The sequence below is a fragment of the Psammomys obesus genome, unplaced genomic scaffold (genome assembly GCF_907164565.1).
Source record: "Psammomys obesus unplaced genomic scaffold, mPsaObe1.curated_primary_1811, whole genome shotgun sequence".
In the NCBI taxonomy this organism is placed as follows: Eukaryota; Metazoa; Chordata; class Mammalia; order Rodentia; family Muridae; genus Psammomys; species Psammomys obesus.
Genome location: NW_026585504.1, coordinates 10,615,726 through 10,633,417, shown reverse-complemented (window position 1 = coordinate 10,633,417; position 17,692 = coordinate 10,615,726). Strand labels below are relative to the sequence as shown.

General features: G+C 43.4%; 1 protein-coding gene across 3 annotated transcripts in view; it reads right to left on the bottom strand.

Annotated features, from left to right (window-relative positions):
• Cep152 (centrosomal protein 152) overlaps positions 1–17,692 on the bottom strand; it is a 58,198-nt gene that overhangs the window by 14,678 nt on the left and 25,828 nt on the right. For all 3 annotated transcript variants that reach the window (XM_055620471.1, XM_055620551.1, XM_055620627.1), the window contains 9 exons: positions 14,327–14,525; positions 9,985–10,107; positions 9,330–9,439; positions 8,483–8,611; positions 8,241–8,367; positions 7,067–7,195; positions 4,577–4,837; positions 2,661–2,792; positions 333–983 (listed from right to left, as the gene is read on the bottom strand). In XM_055620471.1, the coding sequence (XP_055476446.1) occupies positions 333–983; positions 2,661–2,792; positions 4,577–4,837; positions 7,067–7,195; positions 8,241–8,367; positions 8,483–8,611; positions 9,330–9,439; positions 9,985–10,107; positions 14,327–14,525 (1,861 nt within the window). The remainder of the gene's footprint in view (positions 1–332; positions 984–2,660; positions 2,793–4,576; positions 4,838–7,066; positions 7,196–8,240; positions 8,368–8,482; positions 8,612–9,329; positions 9,440–9,984; positions 10,108–14,326; positions 14,526–17,692) is intronic.

Below are 17,692 nucleotides of genomic sequence, written 5' to 3'. Positions count from 1 at the left end.
AAGAAAGAAAGAAAGAAAGAAAGAAAGAAAGAAAGAAAGAAAGAAAGAAAGAAAGAAAGAAAGAAAGAAAGAAAGAAAAGAAAGAAGGAAGGAAGGAAGGAAGGAAGGAAGGAAGGAAGGAAGGAAGGAAGGAAGGAAGGAAGGAAGGACTAGCAACAAATGTAATCCATTAGATCTGCTGCAATAAAGCTTGTAAAATCATTGGTGAAAACACACATTACTAGATTAAGATCTGGTAATTATAAAATGGAGACAAGAAAAACCCACATATTCACCTCCTGCAAACATAATCAATCACCCTTGGTAGTCAACAGCTCTGTCTAAGAACGTACCTTTTCCAACTCTGAGGCGATAGTGTTTGTAAGCAAGGACAGCATATTTTGAAAAGCTTTTTTTATGCAGGCTTTTACTTTCTCAAAATACTGCACAGATATCCATTTTGAAGAACAAACTGACATGACTTCCGAAAGCTGCTTGTCCTGTGAATCACCAACACATTCCAACAGGGTGTCCCTCAGGAGGAAGTCAAGCACAGTGAGGATGTCTTCCTCATACTGATGAACTTCCAGTTGCGTCCGCTCGGCCTCTTGCAGAGTCCACTCTCTGCGACTCTTCTCCAGATGTGCCTGGACTTCTGTCTCCTTCTGAAGAAGTAGTTCGGTTTTCTGCTTCACAAAGTCCTCTTTAGCTGCCACCAGGACCTCGTTGATTTTATTTCGATGATCGTCTAAAAACTGCCGATAATCTTCCTCGTTTTGTTCTTGAATCTTGTGGATTTCTTCTTGTTTTTCTTTGTTCCATTCAGTTCGGGCCTTAGCCAACTCAGCTCTGACTATCACAGGGACTTCCTCATCCTTTAACTCCAGTTCCTTTTGGAGAGAGTGAATTTTCTCTTCTAGTTCCTTGACAGGCATTACACTTGACTTCGTATTTTCAAGCTCACTTTTCCATTTCTCTTTAGCTTCAGAGATTGCAAGTGACAGCTAAAAGATACAGCACCACAGATTTGAAAGTATCTGACAACTTTATTATCCACAAATCCTAAGTACCTGGGCTGACCTCCCAACCACACAAGCCACTTAAAATAAAATTTTAAAAAAAGGGGAAAAATAAATCTAGATGTGACATTCTGTAACATATGCTTATCCTAAAGTATCTTCTCTATTTTATTTTAGTGTGTGTGCATGTGTGTATGTATGTGAAAGAGAGAGAGAAAGAGTTGTATGTCTGTGTCATGTGCTAATGTGTGCTGTGAAGGAGCCAGAGGCTGACACTGGGACTCCCTTCTCTATCATGCTCCATCTTATTTTTCAGAGAGAAGTCTCTCACTTCACCTGGAAACTCATCATTCCCACTAGACTGGCTGGCCAGCAAGCCCTTGCTCCTGCCATCTCCAGCGCAGCCCAGCACCGGGGTCACAGGTGCACATGCACGGCTTACGCAGCTCTGAGGCTCCAAACTCAGACCCTCACGCTAGCACAGCGAGCAGAGCACTCAACCCACGGAGGCATGCACAATCCCCCTGCCTCAGCTTCTCGAGCGCTGGGATTGTAAGCGCCTCTGTATTCTTAAAGACCTTTAGGGTATCTGCATTCTCTGTTTTACCTAACTTTATTATTTTCCTTGACTTTTGGAGTCTCATCATCATACCGTCTCCTTGTTCTCTCTCCCTCTGAGACATATTTCCTCTGAGAGATATTTCCTTTGAGATATTTCAGACATACAAAAACATATAAATAAGAAATACTCATATACTACTTACTACCTAGTAGTAAGTAGTAAAAACATAATACTAAAATTTATTTATCTTTGAGAGAAGGTCTCATGTATCCCAGGCTGGCCTCCAATCCTCTGTGGCCGAGGATGGTCTTGAGCACCAGATCTCTCAAGCGCTGGCGTTACAGGTAGCCACCACAGCTTCTTTTTCAAACATTTAATTCTAGCAACTTAAAGTTTATTGTGATACACAGGTGGGTAAAACTACTCTCCCCAAGTGTTAGTGTGCTATCACAAGACCACTCACCAGCTTTGAAACAACTTGTTAAACATTATTTCTAGTTGGGCGTATCCCTCAGGCCTGTCTTGTACGAACTGTGTTGTTGTGATTAAGGCAGTTTTGCTTTCAAACACATTTTGCTATGCGGACTACAATACCTTTTCCAGAACATTGAGAAAAAGGCTAGTCCTTTATTTTTCACAATAAATTTTAGAATTACTGGGTCAAACCTTAAAGTTATTTTCAGTTTGCTTGCCTTTTGACTGGAATTAGTTTAGGACCCATAAATTAAGTTGGGAGGGCATGCGGTTTCACTGTTGAGGTTTCTTTTGAAGAGCATGACATCTCTAGATAGATGGGTGCACACAAAGGGAACACGTTCTAGGGCTACAGACAGCTCAGGGAAGGACAGTGAGGAGCGAAGAGGCCTGGTCTCAATCTCAAGCAACAACGTGTAATGAAATGGGGTTAACTTCTAAGTACGGCCATCTCTCTGATGGTGAGAGATTTAAGGCCCTCAGACAAACTGTGTTCCTCTGCAGTGAGTCAGGAACAGGTTCCACCCGCTTAGGCTCAGGGCGTAGTACAATGACTCAAGGGCAAGAGCAGGTGCACATTCCAGAGTGGAGGTGGGAGGACAGTGACGGAACCAGCACTCACTCACCCTCTGGGCCACGACCAGCTCCTGCTGCTCCGCCCACTCCTGCTGCTGGGCTCTCAGCAGGGCCTTGAACTCTGCAAGCGTGGGCAGCTCCTGTAGCCAGCGACTGCGGGCATTCTGCACAGCTGTTTCCACCTACAGGAGATGACAGGAGTGGTATGGCAAGGGTAAAATTTCCCAGGGCCCAAGTTCACAGCAGCATCTCTGACCTCTTGTGTACTTTACATTGTGCCTCCTTAGGTTACTGCCACGTTGACTCTACAGCACACAGTAAAGCAGGAAATGGGAACTGTAGCTGACGAGCAGCGCAGTCATCAAAAGCGTCACACAAAGTAGGCCAGAGGGTCCCCTAGGGCCTGCTGCTATCAATCACTGTACCCACCATCACCTCGCTCATGTGCAATCTGCCACATGCCAACCACCGCACTAAGCCAGGAGGGAGTTTTACAGCCTCAGTGCCAGCACACCTTGCTGCTGTCAAGAGTGAATATGAACATAAAAATGCACATGACCCTTGAGGTTCAGGAAAAAACTCTAAGTGTGATGAACTCTAAGGGTGATGTGGTTATAATTTACCACAAATTACACAGGCATGGCTTAATAAACTCTCCTCCTTCTGTCTTTTAAAACACAGATATACACATACCAATGCAGAGGGGACACAAACACTTTCCAATGAAAGTACTAATTGCACGTGCATATAAACTCTAGGTTAAAATATGGCCAGAAGATAAGAGTTCCTACAGAAATTTAAGTCCTTCTAAAGACATTTCCTCCACATTGTTAGCTTTTCTTAGGTTTCTTCCTAAGTTCTAAAATTTCCTACATACCAAAAAAGCACTCCTAAACACTTCTCTAAGCAACATTTTCTTAACCTTAGTAAAGACTTCAAAAGATTGCTGGCTTGTGGACTCACTACATAGACTAGGACTCACCATGTAGACCAGGCTGGCCCGTGGCTTACTATATAGACCAGGCTGGCCTGTGGCTTACTATATAGACCAGGCTTGCCTGGAACTTGTGGTAATCCTCCTGTCTCTTCAAGCGCAACACCAGGCCCAGTTTCAGGGAACTTTGGCTGATGGAAGGTGTCCTTGAGATGTCACAGATGTTTATCTGCCTGTGTTTCCCGACTGTAAGAGCCTACACTATCATGAAGAACACAAACTGCTAGTCCACGCCACCAGCTCCGGGGGGCCTCTTCAAGTAAAATATCCGAAATGATATATGTGTAACAGATTTTTTTAAGACATTACCTGCTTTTTGCACTCTGTCTCTCATGCATAAATAGTGCAGCTCTCCTGGAGAATCACTGCACCAACTAAGCTAGATATAAAAGAATATGCCATCTTTATCTGTTAGCACGCTCTATGCTTTCCTAAGCACAGTCTTGCTTTGAAGATGTTTCACCCCTCTTTAAAGCGAGGCTATGAGCACTTTGAGAGAAAGGCAATGGCACCACTTTTTGGCCAGTGATGGGAATTACAAAGCTCCACCTTGGGGGCACACCTGCAGACCCAACTCTGCATAGAATTTCAACACTGATGCTGTTAATCTTAATCTAAAATTACTATTAAAAATACATTAGTGGAATATATTCTATAAAACTAATATGAAACATTCTTAACTTGGACGTTAAAAACACCCCACACAAGACACACACATACACACACAGACACACAGAAAGAGAAAGAGAGGGGGGCATCCTAACACTTAGATCTCAGAAAGCAAACTTTTTGAAAATGCAAAAAAACACAGAAAGTTTTATAACAGAAATGAAAAAAGTCTGAGATAACCACAGCAGTTTTTCTATTCTAGAAATGCGAAAACATTTAACGTGTCAGGTTGCAACCCAGCATTCCCCGGGTTTTCGTTAACTAGCAAGCCCCAAAGTCCAGCCCATGGGTGGTGTCTGTCACCTGTTGTGCGATACTCTCACAGTGCTTGAGCTCCAACTCAACCTCCAGCTTCCTCAGAGCCTCCTTGACAGCGAGCTCCTTCTCCTGCTGGCCTTGGCAAGCCTGCCCGTCAGCCGGGACCGCTGCCTCTGCCTTAGAGACGGCAGCCACCTGGTCGGTCTGGCTGCCATGGTCTGACGTTGCCTTCCTCAAAGCCTTTACACTGTGATTCACTTTGGACCACCACTCCTTTTCCAGCTGCTGAATGAGTTTTTGTCTGCTCTGTTTTTAGAAGAAATGAGAAAAAAAAAAAAAAAACAGACAAAACACTGGAATGAAGTAAAAACTAGAATTAAAGTTACTCAAAAAAGCAACTACAGGTGCACTTAAAACCTTGGCGTTGCGGAGAGCCCCGACACTGCAATGCAGTTGTCATCATAAAGCTCAAGGTCACAATCTCACAAATTATCTCATGTTCCAGGTAGGTTTCAAATTCTGCACAGTGAGTGCACGTGTCCTGCCACAGCCACTGGACACACATGATAATTACTATGTAGTACTCATATAAGGGTTAAAGCTTAGCCCACAAAAATACACTCTCAAGCAACAGAATTTTCTCTTTGGCTTTAGCTACAGAACAGAATTAGCATGAAGACTTAATTATAGCATTAAGCGTAGACTACCTCAGGGTCAGTATGGACTTAGAACCTCTGATTCTGCTGCTGTAGAGATGTCACAACAAAAACTAACACGATTGTTTGCTACTGACTTTGAAGTGTCTTCTCAATAACACTTTCTACAAAGCCAGCACTGAGTTTACATTGAGCAGTATAAAAATAGTCTCACTGACTGGAGCGCCCTGGAATCTTACTCACTATAAACTATGGTTTACCAAGTAGACTGTACCCAGAGGGAGGCGTTAGGGTGAGAACCTCTTCGTGATTTCTCACTCTCAGCAATGCAGTGGCATGGTCTAACTAGTCTTGGGCAAAACTATAAAGTAGCCAGATGGCCTTTCCTTTTTGCCTGTTCCCATCTGCTGAATATCTGGAGTTCTGTAAGTACTTCCTGGCCACCAAACTAACAGAATAGGCAAGCTCAACGGCAGAATCTAGCTTAAACAAGCTAGAACTCTGTTTTTGTTGTTGCTTTATTTCTAAGTGTTTAAGATCATACTCTGGTCCTTAAACGTCTAAGAAACTAGGTAGGCAACATGCCTTTAACCCCAGTACTTGAAGGCAGAGGCAGAACAGTCAGCTAGCCTAGTCCACATAGCAAGTTTCAGGCTGCAAAGTGAGATCCTGTCTCAAAAAGGAGGCAGAAGAGAAGACAGGTACCACATGCTGGTGAGACAAAGGGAAGCCATGCACACCCCGGGCAGAAGGGTTAAGCTCAGTTCAGCCACTGTGGAAGCCAGTGTGGAGGTTCCTCAGAAACTGAAAACAAAGCTATGAAAAGGCCAGGCGAGGCCACTCCTGGATGTTTACCCAAAACACCCAAGACAGCACGTGCCAGAGACACTCACACAGCCATGTTCACTGTCTTGCTGCATATGACAGCTACCTATAGACTCAACCTAGATGTCAGCAGCAGGGTGACCAACAAAGATGCAATTTACACACAACAGCGTTCTCCTAGTCATACAGAACCAAGTTTCAGCATTTGCAGGAAAGCAGATGCAGCCGAAGATTAAGGACACCCAGCACATCAAGTTGGTCTCAGAAAGATAAATAGGTTCTCTCACCTGTGGGTCTTAGAATTCATAAAGGTGCATACCATCCAGTGTATGCGGGCAGCATGAAAGTACAAGTCAGACCATGAGGGAACAAAAGGAACTAAAGGGACAGGCAAGAAGAGGGAAGTCAAGCAGGGCGTGGCGCTGGCTGCTGAGGCCATTCTTATACTAGCATGAAAATGGCCTAAGCAACACACTATGCTTTTCATTAACTAAATTAATTTCTTAAAGTTTGTGGTGCTGAGTCTGCCCATCACTTTTCTTCTAATCCAATACATGAATTATTTCTGTCTATAACTACATAATTAGAGATACTGGTGTAGACTTATTCCAGTCATTTCAGAATAGGAAACTAGGCCATAGTTCCATTTCTAGGAATGAAAGAAATACCCAAAAAATGTATCTCCTGAATCTGGATACAGATCATGGAGTACTTTTAAAAAGTCAAAGTGGTATGATGGGTGCTGACAGCCAGATTCTGAGACACACAGATGGCTATCTACACATTTGCTAACTAATGATAAGTCCCAAGTTCAAGAAGAATGATCTAGAGTTATTAATAGAGTGACCAGAAGTCATGTGTAGTGTCTCCTTCCTTTAATCCCAGCATTCAGGAGGCAGAGGCGGGCAGAGCTCTGTGAGTTTAAGGCCAGGCTGTTCTACATGGCAAACTGCAGGCCAGCCAGGGCTGGGAAAATAAAATAAATAGAGTGACCAGAAGCAACTCCGACCAGCCCCTTTCTTCCAGTTATCCCGGTGAGCTCCAGGGACATCACCTCTTTCTCGGCCTGCTCTTGTTCTTTCAGCCAGTTCTGTTTTTCCGTCTTTAGAGTTTCGCGGTACTTCTCTTCGAGTTCTAGCTTCAGTTTGCCTACACATTCTTCTCTGTCTTCCAAAAGCTGTTTCTGTAAATGAAAAAGTATCTCTGGAGTCTTAGCGGTCACCATGTTAAAATGTTTCAGTGTGGGTGGAGGCAGGATGAGGGCTTCAGGGTCACTCTTGTCTTCATAGCAGGTTCAAGGCCAATCTGGGCTACAGTGTAAGACTATCTATAAAAAAACAGAAGAGCACACGTGGCACGAACCTTGTCCTGCTTATTTCATAAATTCTGTATGAGCTCCCTACCTAACACTCACATCAGAGATTGTCTCCCTATTTTAGTATTTATATAATCACTGAAAGCTAAGGTCTCAACTTCTAAGTAATCTTAACTCCTTGGTAACTCTGTAACTAACACTACCTAACACTGCTCCTTTCAAGAATTTTCCTGAGTGACATGTACACATGGCACGCTTTCCATCATGTTGATCTACTGAAATATAACCAAAATGTCACATGAATTGAACACCCTATCTGCTCATCACTGCCATTTGCAATATGTGATGGAAAGCCTTGCTTTAAGATGCGATATTCAGAATGTCTGGACAGAATATTTAGTCAAGGTTCTGCATCTAGTCTCTAGCTTTGAATCTTTCAGACTGTGGCCTGCAGGCTGGTCCAAGCAAGGAGTCAGACCTCCAGGACAATAAAATGACAATTGTCTACGGGGAGTACAACGGGTGTAAAGGGAAAGCCACTGATGGCACACAGTGTGCAGCACTCATGGCCACTGCTGGCACGCTGGGTGCGGTGCTCACAGCTGCTGAAGACACACTGTGTGCAGTGCTCACGGCCACAGGCCACAGGCCACTGCACTCTCGTGCACATACCCACAGAGACACACGCACATACACATAATTAAAAAATATAAAATAAACCATAAATTAAAATTTTTAAATGTGATTTCCCCCCATCAGGTCACCCTCTCTACGGAGATTTTAATAACAATTTCAATATTTTTTAATTTTGGGAGCTGAATTTGTTTGACATAACCAAAGAAGAAGGCCTCTTTCAACACTCTGCTAGTGTGAACGATGGAGGCGTGAGAGGGAAGTGGCAGGAGCAGCCTACCTTCTGCTCCTGAGCCTTTTCCACGGTCTTCCTGAGAGCGGACTCTAGCTCACCCTTCTCTCTGCACACTGCCAGGTAACACTCCTGCACGGCGGCCATCTCCTTGTTCTTCTTATCAAGGTCAGACCTCGGAGACACAGAAGTGGCAAGTAAGGGAGTGTGTGCACACACATACACAACTTCTGCATAACAAACTGCTTCCTCTAAGTCCCTGAGGAAACAGGCAGCAGAGGCCCCATTACCTGAGCTGTGACTGGGTCCCCTCGTAGACTTCGAAGAGTTGCTGCTTCTCCGCAGTGTGTTTCGCTAGAAGACTCTCTCGGATCTGGGCCTTCATGGCTTCGTGATGCTGCTGGTAAGTCCTCTCACACCTAGAGAGAGAGGGGCGCTAGAGCTATGCAGCACCAGGGCAGGAGGAACTGTCTGGCCGGCTAGCCTGCCTGCCCCGCCAGCCTGCTTGCCCCCTCATTTTTCATTAAGGCAAATTATAATTACATCAGACTGCTTCCCCCTAACCAAAATCAAGAGTAGTTAATTTAAAACCAGTGGTCTTCACAGGAATCTTCACACTTTTCTTTCTTCATGTTTTTAGAGAAAATTGGACACTTGGGTGTGAGAATGTCCCAGTACTTCAAACCGAAGAGTCAGCCTACACCGAGGTCTGCCGCTTATAAAGAAGTAACTGTTTAACTGAAGTAACTGAGAAATGGTCCCCAAATTCAAATCAAGCATGTCTAATACACAAATACCAGCGGTGTACGAACTTACAAATCATCTTCCAAAGAGCTCTTTACAAATCTATAACTCTGTGCTTGGAGGACAAAGCCCCTCCGTTTCCCAGATGAGCCTTTAGAGACAGCTCTAGTAGTTCAGTGAACTGCAGTTGTGACAAACTAGAGTTCGCCTTCCACATAACACTGTCAGTGCTCCACACTGTAATTCAGGAAACAGGGGCTGACCTCTGCCGATCGAAGATCTCCACAGAGAGAGTTCACTCCATTTCGGGGAAGGGGGCTACAAGGGTTAAAGACTGGGCTATATCCAGGGAGTTGACCCAGGAGAAAGTAATGGGCACCAACACAGACTCACCTATTCACCGCTTCCTGCTTGTCTCGGTCGAAGTCTTGCACCATCTGTCTCATCTGACTACACAAGTCCTGGTTTGCACTCTTCAGTTTTTCTTCCGCTTCTCTAAATTCCTGGACACAGAACGGAAGGTTACAGGAAGGAGATCACATGCACTCATCAGCCTGCCATCTCAAGGCCCTTGGCCCTACAACATGATCTGATGCGGTCTCTCCTTCGTAGTTCTACAAAAGATAAAGCCTTTTCACACCTTAGTGACACAGACGTATTTCTGTGTAACTAGTATTCTAATAGGTAAGTAGCAATTCTAAATCTTGTATTTGTTTTGAGATGTATTAGATGGAAATATTTAGCCAGAAGTATTAGCTAACTGATACCTTAAAATTAGTCTTAGAATTCAATAATAGTCATCTAAACAAACAAAGTTTTACATTTGGGCTAAGAGAAGAGCAAACCTATTGGTCAGGTTACCACATGGAACAGGAATGACTTCGCCTTCTACTAGAAGCACCAGGAAGAGAAACCGCAGGAGCCCACAAGTCCATCTGGAGCCATGTCCACCTGCTACCACTGCCTGTGTGTGTTACATAAGTCTGAGCTACCTCTGCAGTCAATAAGGCCATTCAAACCTCTCGTTAAGGTCAGGACATTTATTCACCTGATTCTGCTGTCGTAAAACTTGAACTTCATTTTTCAGTCGTAGAATATCTTCTCTGACAATTGCCTCAGAAGAATCAAGCCATAACTGATTAGGTGTTTTGTCAGAGGTATCTGTTTTAGTCTGAAAGTTTAAAATGGTTTCACATTTAAAATAAAACAAATAAACATTTACATTTTGCAATAATTTCATTTAGGAAAAAAATGTGCTTTGGGTAGTGCAATGATTTTCAGTTACTGAACGAGAGGGGAAGGAGATGCTAGCGGTTCTTTCACCTGCGTTCTGTGGTGCGCCCAGAGTGGAACCTGTTTGTTTATGTAACTCTGTGTCCCCTTCCATCTGAACGTTTCCATAGTTAGAAGTTCCTTCCTCTCTAACGGAGAATCAATACGTCTATCCACTCAATTTCTGAAAGTACCTGAAATCTATCCCACAATGTTATGTGGTCACAATCATAAGAAAACTAACACAGACTGTTCCAAAGAAGGGCGCTGTTGCCTGACTACATGACCACATGGTTAACAGGCTTCCTCAACTGCTTTGCCAAAGGAATTTCAGAGACTGTGAGCCCACGAGATAGAGAAATGCTGCAGGCAGACCTCACTGGGCTATTCTGGTAGAATATGGGCACACCAGGAGGCTAACAGAAATTTAGACAGTGAAGCTGGCTCTCTGGGTTTCAGCTGGCAACTGGTCCACAAGGCCATTCGTGGAACATTCTAGAAAAGAACCCATTTGCATTCTGTTGTGTCCTGAGAATTTGAGTGAGGCTAAATTTGAAAGCAATGGGCTAATCTGTGGGAATCACTTTGAGGAAGACTTTTTCAGAGATCACAGCATCTGGGCTGAGGAATGGTTCCTGCTCAGGGATCTGCTCTGTTCGCAGGCAAGTACCTAGCAAAGAGCAGGCGAAGCAGAAAGATATTTAAAATGTGCAGCTTGGTGGGGAAAGGAGTGTGAACAAACTTAAAGTTGCAGACGTGGCGGGTGTGGGAAAAACAACTGTAACTATTAAGATATTATTAGATGGACCTCACACTCCTCACTGAGCATGTCTGAGTTAGGAGTTTAACTGAGCGTCAGAGGTAAATGTTATGATTAAAACTGATGTGTCTGTGTCAAGCTGAGAAAGGGTGGAACGAAGACTGTTACACTGAACCATCAACTTCAAGGTGTCTAGAGTCAGGGGCTGACACACCTCTGGAAGTGTCTGTGAGAACCCCTGGACAGAGGTGACGACAGTTGATGGACCGCAGACGGGGAATGAAGTAAAAGGAAGAGGAAGCCAGGTGACTGCCAGCGCACAGCTCCCTCTGCTTCCTGTGATGGCATCCGTGACCAGGCACGTCACCTTTCCTACCAACTCCGTCCCTTCTCCACCACAATGAACCACACCCTTTAAAACTCACCCTTCTGAAATTGCTTCTTGTCAAGGGTGGTATACAAACCCCGTATGTTAGGGCTGACCCCTCACCAGCCACTTTTTGTTAGCCCACGGACGAATGTGCACACTCACATGAGCACACACATACAAAAGAAATTTCCTGGGGATCACACACAAAAAGCTTTCTGTCTTTTGTTTACAAAGAATTCAGTATATGGACTCTAACTGTTGGTAGGTTTTCCTAAGACCTTTCCATATTCTATCTTTAATACGTATATAAAATATAAATTTTATATATTATGTTTATTGTATATGTGTGGAGGTGTATGCGCACGTGTGTATGTGTGCATGTATGTGCAATGCCCAAAGAGTCCACAGGAGGGCATTATATCTCATGAGGCTGCCCAACAAGAGAGCTGGGAACCAAACTCAGATCCTCTATCTCTCCAACCCCACTACATTCTGTCATAACCACACAGTGGGTCAATTGGAATGAAGGGCGTACCTGATCTACACTCAAACTCTGCCTGATGCTGCACACGGCAGTCTTCTAATCTCTACCCTAGATTAGCCTGGAAATGCCATCCAACAGCAGGCTTTGACTGCTTGTTTCGTTTGAGACGGGCTCTCACTGTGTAGCTCTGCCTGGCCTTGAGCTCTCTACGTAAACCAAGCTGGCCTGAAACTCAGAGTTCATCTGCCCACCTCTGCCTCCCAAGACTGGGACTAAAGGTGTGCACCACCACATCCAGCAGAATCTTTAATAGAAACAGTTTTGGTTTGTTTTTTTTTTGTTGTTTTTTTTTTTTTAAATGTAGATGTGTGTGAGAATTCTGTAATTTTGGATTCTTTAAAACACACACACACACACACACACACACACACACACACAAAACAATACATACCCCCATACCTGGATTAGAACAGTTACAGTTTTAACCCCTGGTGTGTGGCTATGGGACTGCAAACACCAGCTACGTATATGTTGTTGCAAAGTGCTACATTGTACATGGCTCCACAAACCCAAACTACCTTCCAAATAGTAATGTGTGCCTTATACTTCTATTATCAGTGAATGCCACAAAATCCCACACATCGTATCTTTTCAAAAACAAAACTGAATAGCAACTGTTTCCTCTCTCTGCACAGACTTCCCAATGCTTTTCAATCATGCTTTCTAACTCCACAGGCTAATTGAAAGTTCTGTAATAACGATTTGGGAAAGAAGAGTCCACGCAATGCTCAAGGGTAAAGCACTCATCATATCATATACTATAGTCCAAATTTGAATATTTAAGAAAAACAAACCAACTTTCTTTTATAGTACCAGAAGTTACTCTACAGAAGAGGGAGGGAGAGGCAACAGTCCCACTCAGCTGCAAACACTGCTAACTACAGTATTGATTGTTATGGCAAGAGATGTCCACGTGGGCAATGGTGACACAAATTTCATGGGGTAACCAACTTTTTTTATGACACAATAATTGGCATCTTAGAACATCTCACATACTTTGACAGGATTTGTCAATGAACAGGACTCCCAGCATAAGAACCAGGAGATAAAAAAAGTAATAGTCACATTAAAACTTACTTACCTTTAGGAGAAAAGGAATATACTCCCCGCATCCCTTTTAACCTTCCATATCCTTTTCTTAACTATCAATTCATTTCTGCATTATTTTTCTTAACTGTACAGATGGTGAGTTTGTGAAAAAGAGGGAAAAAAGTTGCTTTCAAGATCAGTTAGCTGGGCATGGTGGCACATACCTTTGATCATAGCGCCTGGGCAAGCAAAGGCAGGTGGATCTCTGAGAGTTCCTCTGTGAGTCCTCTGTGAGGAAAGCCAAGGTTACACAGAGAAACCCTGTCTCAAAAATATAAAAGCAAAAACAAAACAAAAAACAAACAAATAATTAAAAAAAAAAAAAGCAAAAAAGAAAATAAAAGAAAAAGTCTGGTGACTGGAGCTCCAGCGATAGCCCTGACCCATCTCAGTCATGTAGCGCATCTTCAGTTTCCTGAGGCTGATAACATAAGATGGGTCACAGACTGCCCTTCATTTTCCTCATCTGCACACCTGAGCATGGGAGCACACTCAGGGGCACAGACAGAGGATTACAACTTGAAGGCTAGTCTCAAAATTTAAAAGACACAACTCAGAAGTGAGTATCAACCAGTGCTATATACCCATTTCCTCAGAGACCAGCTCCTGTAACAGGGCAGGGAAAGCTCGGGAGTAGAGCCTCGAAGGGATCTCACTAGAGGGTTTGAAGGCACGGCTGACTAGAACCAACCCTGACAAAATGCACACACCCTTTTAAAAAGTATTCCTCTCATTGATACCCCAACCAAGGACCATGCATGGAGATAACCTAGAACCCCTGCACAGATGTAGCCCATGGCAGCTCAGTGTCCAAGTGGTTCCCTAGTAAGGGGAACAGGGACTGACTCTTTGACTGCCCCCGCCCCCATGGGGAAGCAGCCTTACCAGGCCACAGAGGAACACAAGGCAGCCCATCCTGATGAGGCCTGATAGACTAAGGTCAGATGGAAGGGGAGGAGGACCTCCCCTATCAGTGAACTTGGAGAGGGGCATGGGAGGAGATGGAGGAAGGATGGGATTGGGAGGGGAAGATGGAGGGGGCTGCAGCTGGAATACAAAGTGAATAAATATTAATATTTTAATATTAAAATTAAAATTTTTAAAAAGCTAAAAAAAAAAGCACTCCCTTTCATTTGTGAACAAAGAAATTGCTTAATTGGCATCTCATTTACTAGGTGCCAAGAACAAGCCAAAATATATCCTATCAAGTGGTTTTTTTCCTGGAAGCTTTACTTCTAGGAGTCAAATCAACCCCAGGAAACCAAGAACTTAACTTACATCTACAAAGCGTAAAGGTTCTCTATACTGCATGTTTCAAAGGGGCTTCTTAACTGTACAGCTTCCACAGACCTCACCTCCATGCCTTTGTCACCATCCTTCGACTGCTGGGGAGCTTCCGCTGTTCCACGGCACTCTTTGAGGTCTCTCTGTAGCTGAGACACCAGATGCCGCTTCATAGAGTTGCTACTCAGCAAGCGCTGAACTTGTGTTTTCAACTTCAGGATAACCTCATCCTTTGAAAGCTCTTCATGTGGGGCTTCTTGCTGTGCATTGCTGATGGAGAAATGTTTGGCTTAGCATTAAATCAAGCAACAAATCAAACACGGTTATTCCTTAAAGTCCTACCCACATGGTGATCGTGTTTTTACACCTTTACAGTCACATCATTTTGAACCAAGTTTATTTTCAACACTTTGCTTCTTTGTTTTCAGGTGCCTCATATATGCTAGGCAAGTATTCTAACACTGAGCAACATGGAAACTCTGCTAACGAATTTGGGGGGCTGGAGAGAACTTGTTGCTCTTCCAGAAGACCTGGATTCAATTCTTGGCATCTTGGTGGGTCACAACCATCAAACTCTAGCTTCAGAGGATCTTGTGCAGGCACTCAATGTATTGCACACACAAACATGCAAGCAGAACACCAATACACACAAAACAAAAACAAGTAAGTTGTAACTTTGTCATATACAGGGATATCACCTTTGCACAAAAGTAAGTTCATTCCTCAGAAGACACTTCCCTCCTTAGTCTTTCTGCCTAGATACAAGCACTTTAACTCTGATATAGTTCACACTTGTGATTTTTGGTATGTGTCATGCTAATACTGAAAAAGGCAATACAGACATTGAGGAAGAAAAAATAGCAAACATCAGCTATCCTAACCAACATCTACTGTTCTTTTCCAACTGCAGAGCAACCAGAAATCTAAAACAAAAACCATGCTAATCTAAACTCCTTTCTCTCTTTCCTCCTCTCTCCCTTTCCCTTCCCTTTCTCTCCAGTAATAAGGGCTGACCCTAGTGGTCTCGTGAATGCTCCCCAAATGCTCTGTTGCTGAGCTGTAGCCAGCCTTTAAACTCAACTCTATTTTCAATAAGCTTAAGGCTTAGAATGAGAGTCTAATTTTTAAAAGTAATTTTAATGTGTGTGTGTGTGTGTGTGTGTGTGTGCGCGCGTGCGCGCGCGCCTGTGTGTCTGTGTGATATGACAGGACCTCTGCCCTCATGAGGTCTCAGCAGCTATTGCTGCCTATAAAAGACCTACACAACCCAGCCACAAAACCTTCAACCTACAGTTTGTCCTGCCTGTAGAGTGTTTTGGGACTGGAGCCTAGCACAATCATCATCAGAGAGACTTCTTCCAGCAACTGATGGGAGCAGATGCATAGTTCCATAGTCAAACATTAGGCAAAGTTCAGGGAGTCCTAAGAAAGAGGAAGAAAAAAGGTCGGAGGAACAAGAAGGGTCAAGGACACCACAAGAACATCTAACTAGTCAGCCATATATATATATGCAGAGGGCCTACATCAGACTCCCACAGGCTTCCTGATCTCTCTAAGCCCCTATGGATCCCAGTCAATTGATTGTGTGGGCCATGTTCTTGTGGAACTAACAGTGGCAATCGGGGCTATCTCTAACTCTTTTGTCTATTTGTGGGACCCTTCTCCTCCCACTGGGTTGCCTCATCCAGCCTGGCTGTGATGGTATGTGCCTGGTCGTGTTGTAGCTTGTTATGCTGTGCTTGGTTGAAGTCCATGGGAGGCCTGCTCTTTTTTGAGGAGAGGCAGGGGGTGGGGAAGGTGATGGGAAGAGGAGGAAGGGGAAACTACAGTCAGGATGTAATATATGAGAGGATTAAAAAAAAGACAAAATTAGGAGGAGATAAGGGTAAGCGGTGGATATGAGAGGAGTTAGGGAGGAGTAAGGATGAAAATGGTCAAAATATACTGTATAAATATATTATGTTTTAAAGAAAAAGAGCTACAAAGATGAAGCCAGTCACCATTGCAGCAGGAAGAGGAGGGAGCGCTTCTGAGGTCCCCACTCTTAGCTGATGGCTTCTGGGGAGAGAATCGTTTTCTTTAAGGGTACTGACCCTGGTACATCCATCAGCGGACGGCCCTCCTCCTGAGTATACAGCCAACACAAATTAGACTCTGTGGATTATTTAGCACAAAAACAAAACACAACAAAAATACAAAGCAACAAGATGGAGTGGATCTAGAAAGCACTGTGGGGAGAAGTAGAGAAGACAAATATAATCAAAATACATTGTATGCAAGTATGAAATGCTCAACAGAAGCGTCTTTTTTTAATTGAAAACAGTCATATAAGTTTCTAAACTACAGTTTCATAGTGGCTAGCACACACTCTAAAATCACAGACATTGGGTAAAAAGTAAGGACAGCCAAGTAAGCCTCGAACATTAGTGATAATGTAAACATATTGGTTCATTAATTTTAGCAATTAATACAAGATGTTAATAGGGAGGCACGGGAGCTGAGTATAAAGAACTGTGTAAAATGTCAATCTCCGTTTCCAAAATCTTCTAAAAAAAGAAAAACCTATCTAAAAAAGAAATAATATCTGATTTAAAGTTTTCACTCTTGAAATTGAAAGATTTCAGATTATTTAAATGAAATGTTAGAATATCATGTATGTGTGAAGAGAGAATGACTCGATCATTAGGTTAATTTATTTTTAACAATATAAACAAAGCTCCTTAGGATGGATATATTATATACACATAGATTTATAACAATATCCATAAATATATTCTGCATGTGTTTGCATAAATAAAACCTTGCCTATTTAAATCGTTTCCATTTCTATAGGGATGTAACTATGACAGATACAGTTATGTATCTCTGCTATATGACGCGGTGAACCATGAGCCCTCAGTTTACTCAGCTAGCAAGTGAGGCCCCCTGGTTCCTCTTCTGACTGAACACAGGCCACTGAGATAACACTCTCTGTACTCTTAGAGGAAGCCAGAGCAGAGAGCAGAGAAAGTGCTTATGAAATAATTTCTCTCCTTCCTCTAAAGGAAAGAGTCTGAGTGTTGACCACACTGCCCAAGGATCAGAGTACCCTATGGAGACTAGTTTTCTGGAACCCAAATAAAACTGTAGTCTCTTCTGCGGCCTGCGGAGAAGACCAAAGGAAAAAGGCATTCCGTTGTTAAATGTTTATTGTTTGGGCTTCGCAGCCAACTATAATAACGGAGAGGAAGCCTACAGGCTGTGGCGATTTAGCCTCTCAAATCCCATCAATGAAAAACAGAACATTAAGGCTAAACCCTTTACTAGGCAGCAGCCTACAGGCGTGGTGATTGGTAGCCAAAGCCGAGAGCCGCTGATTCCTGAGTCAATGATCTCAAAGCTGCTCAAGTCAAGAAAAAAAGTAACTCACACTGGGAAAATTTGCTTCCTTTCATTCA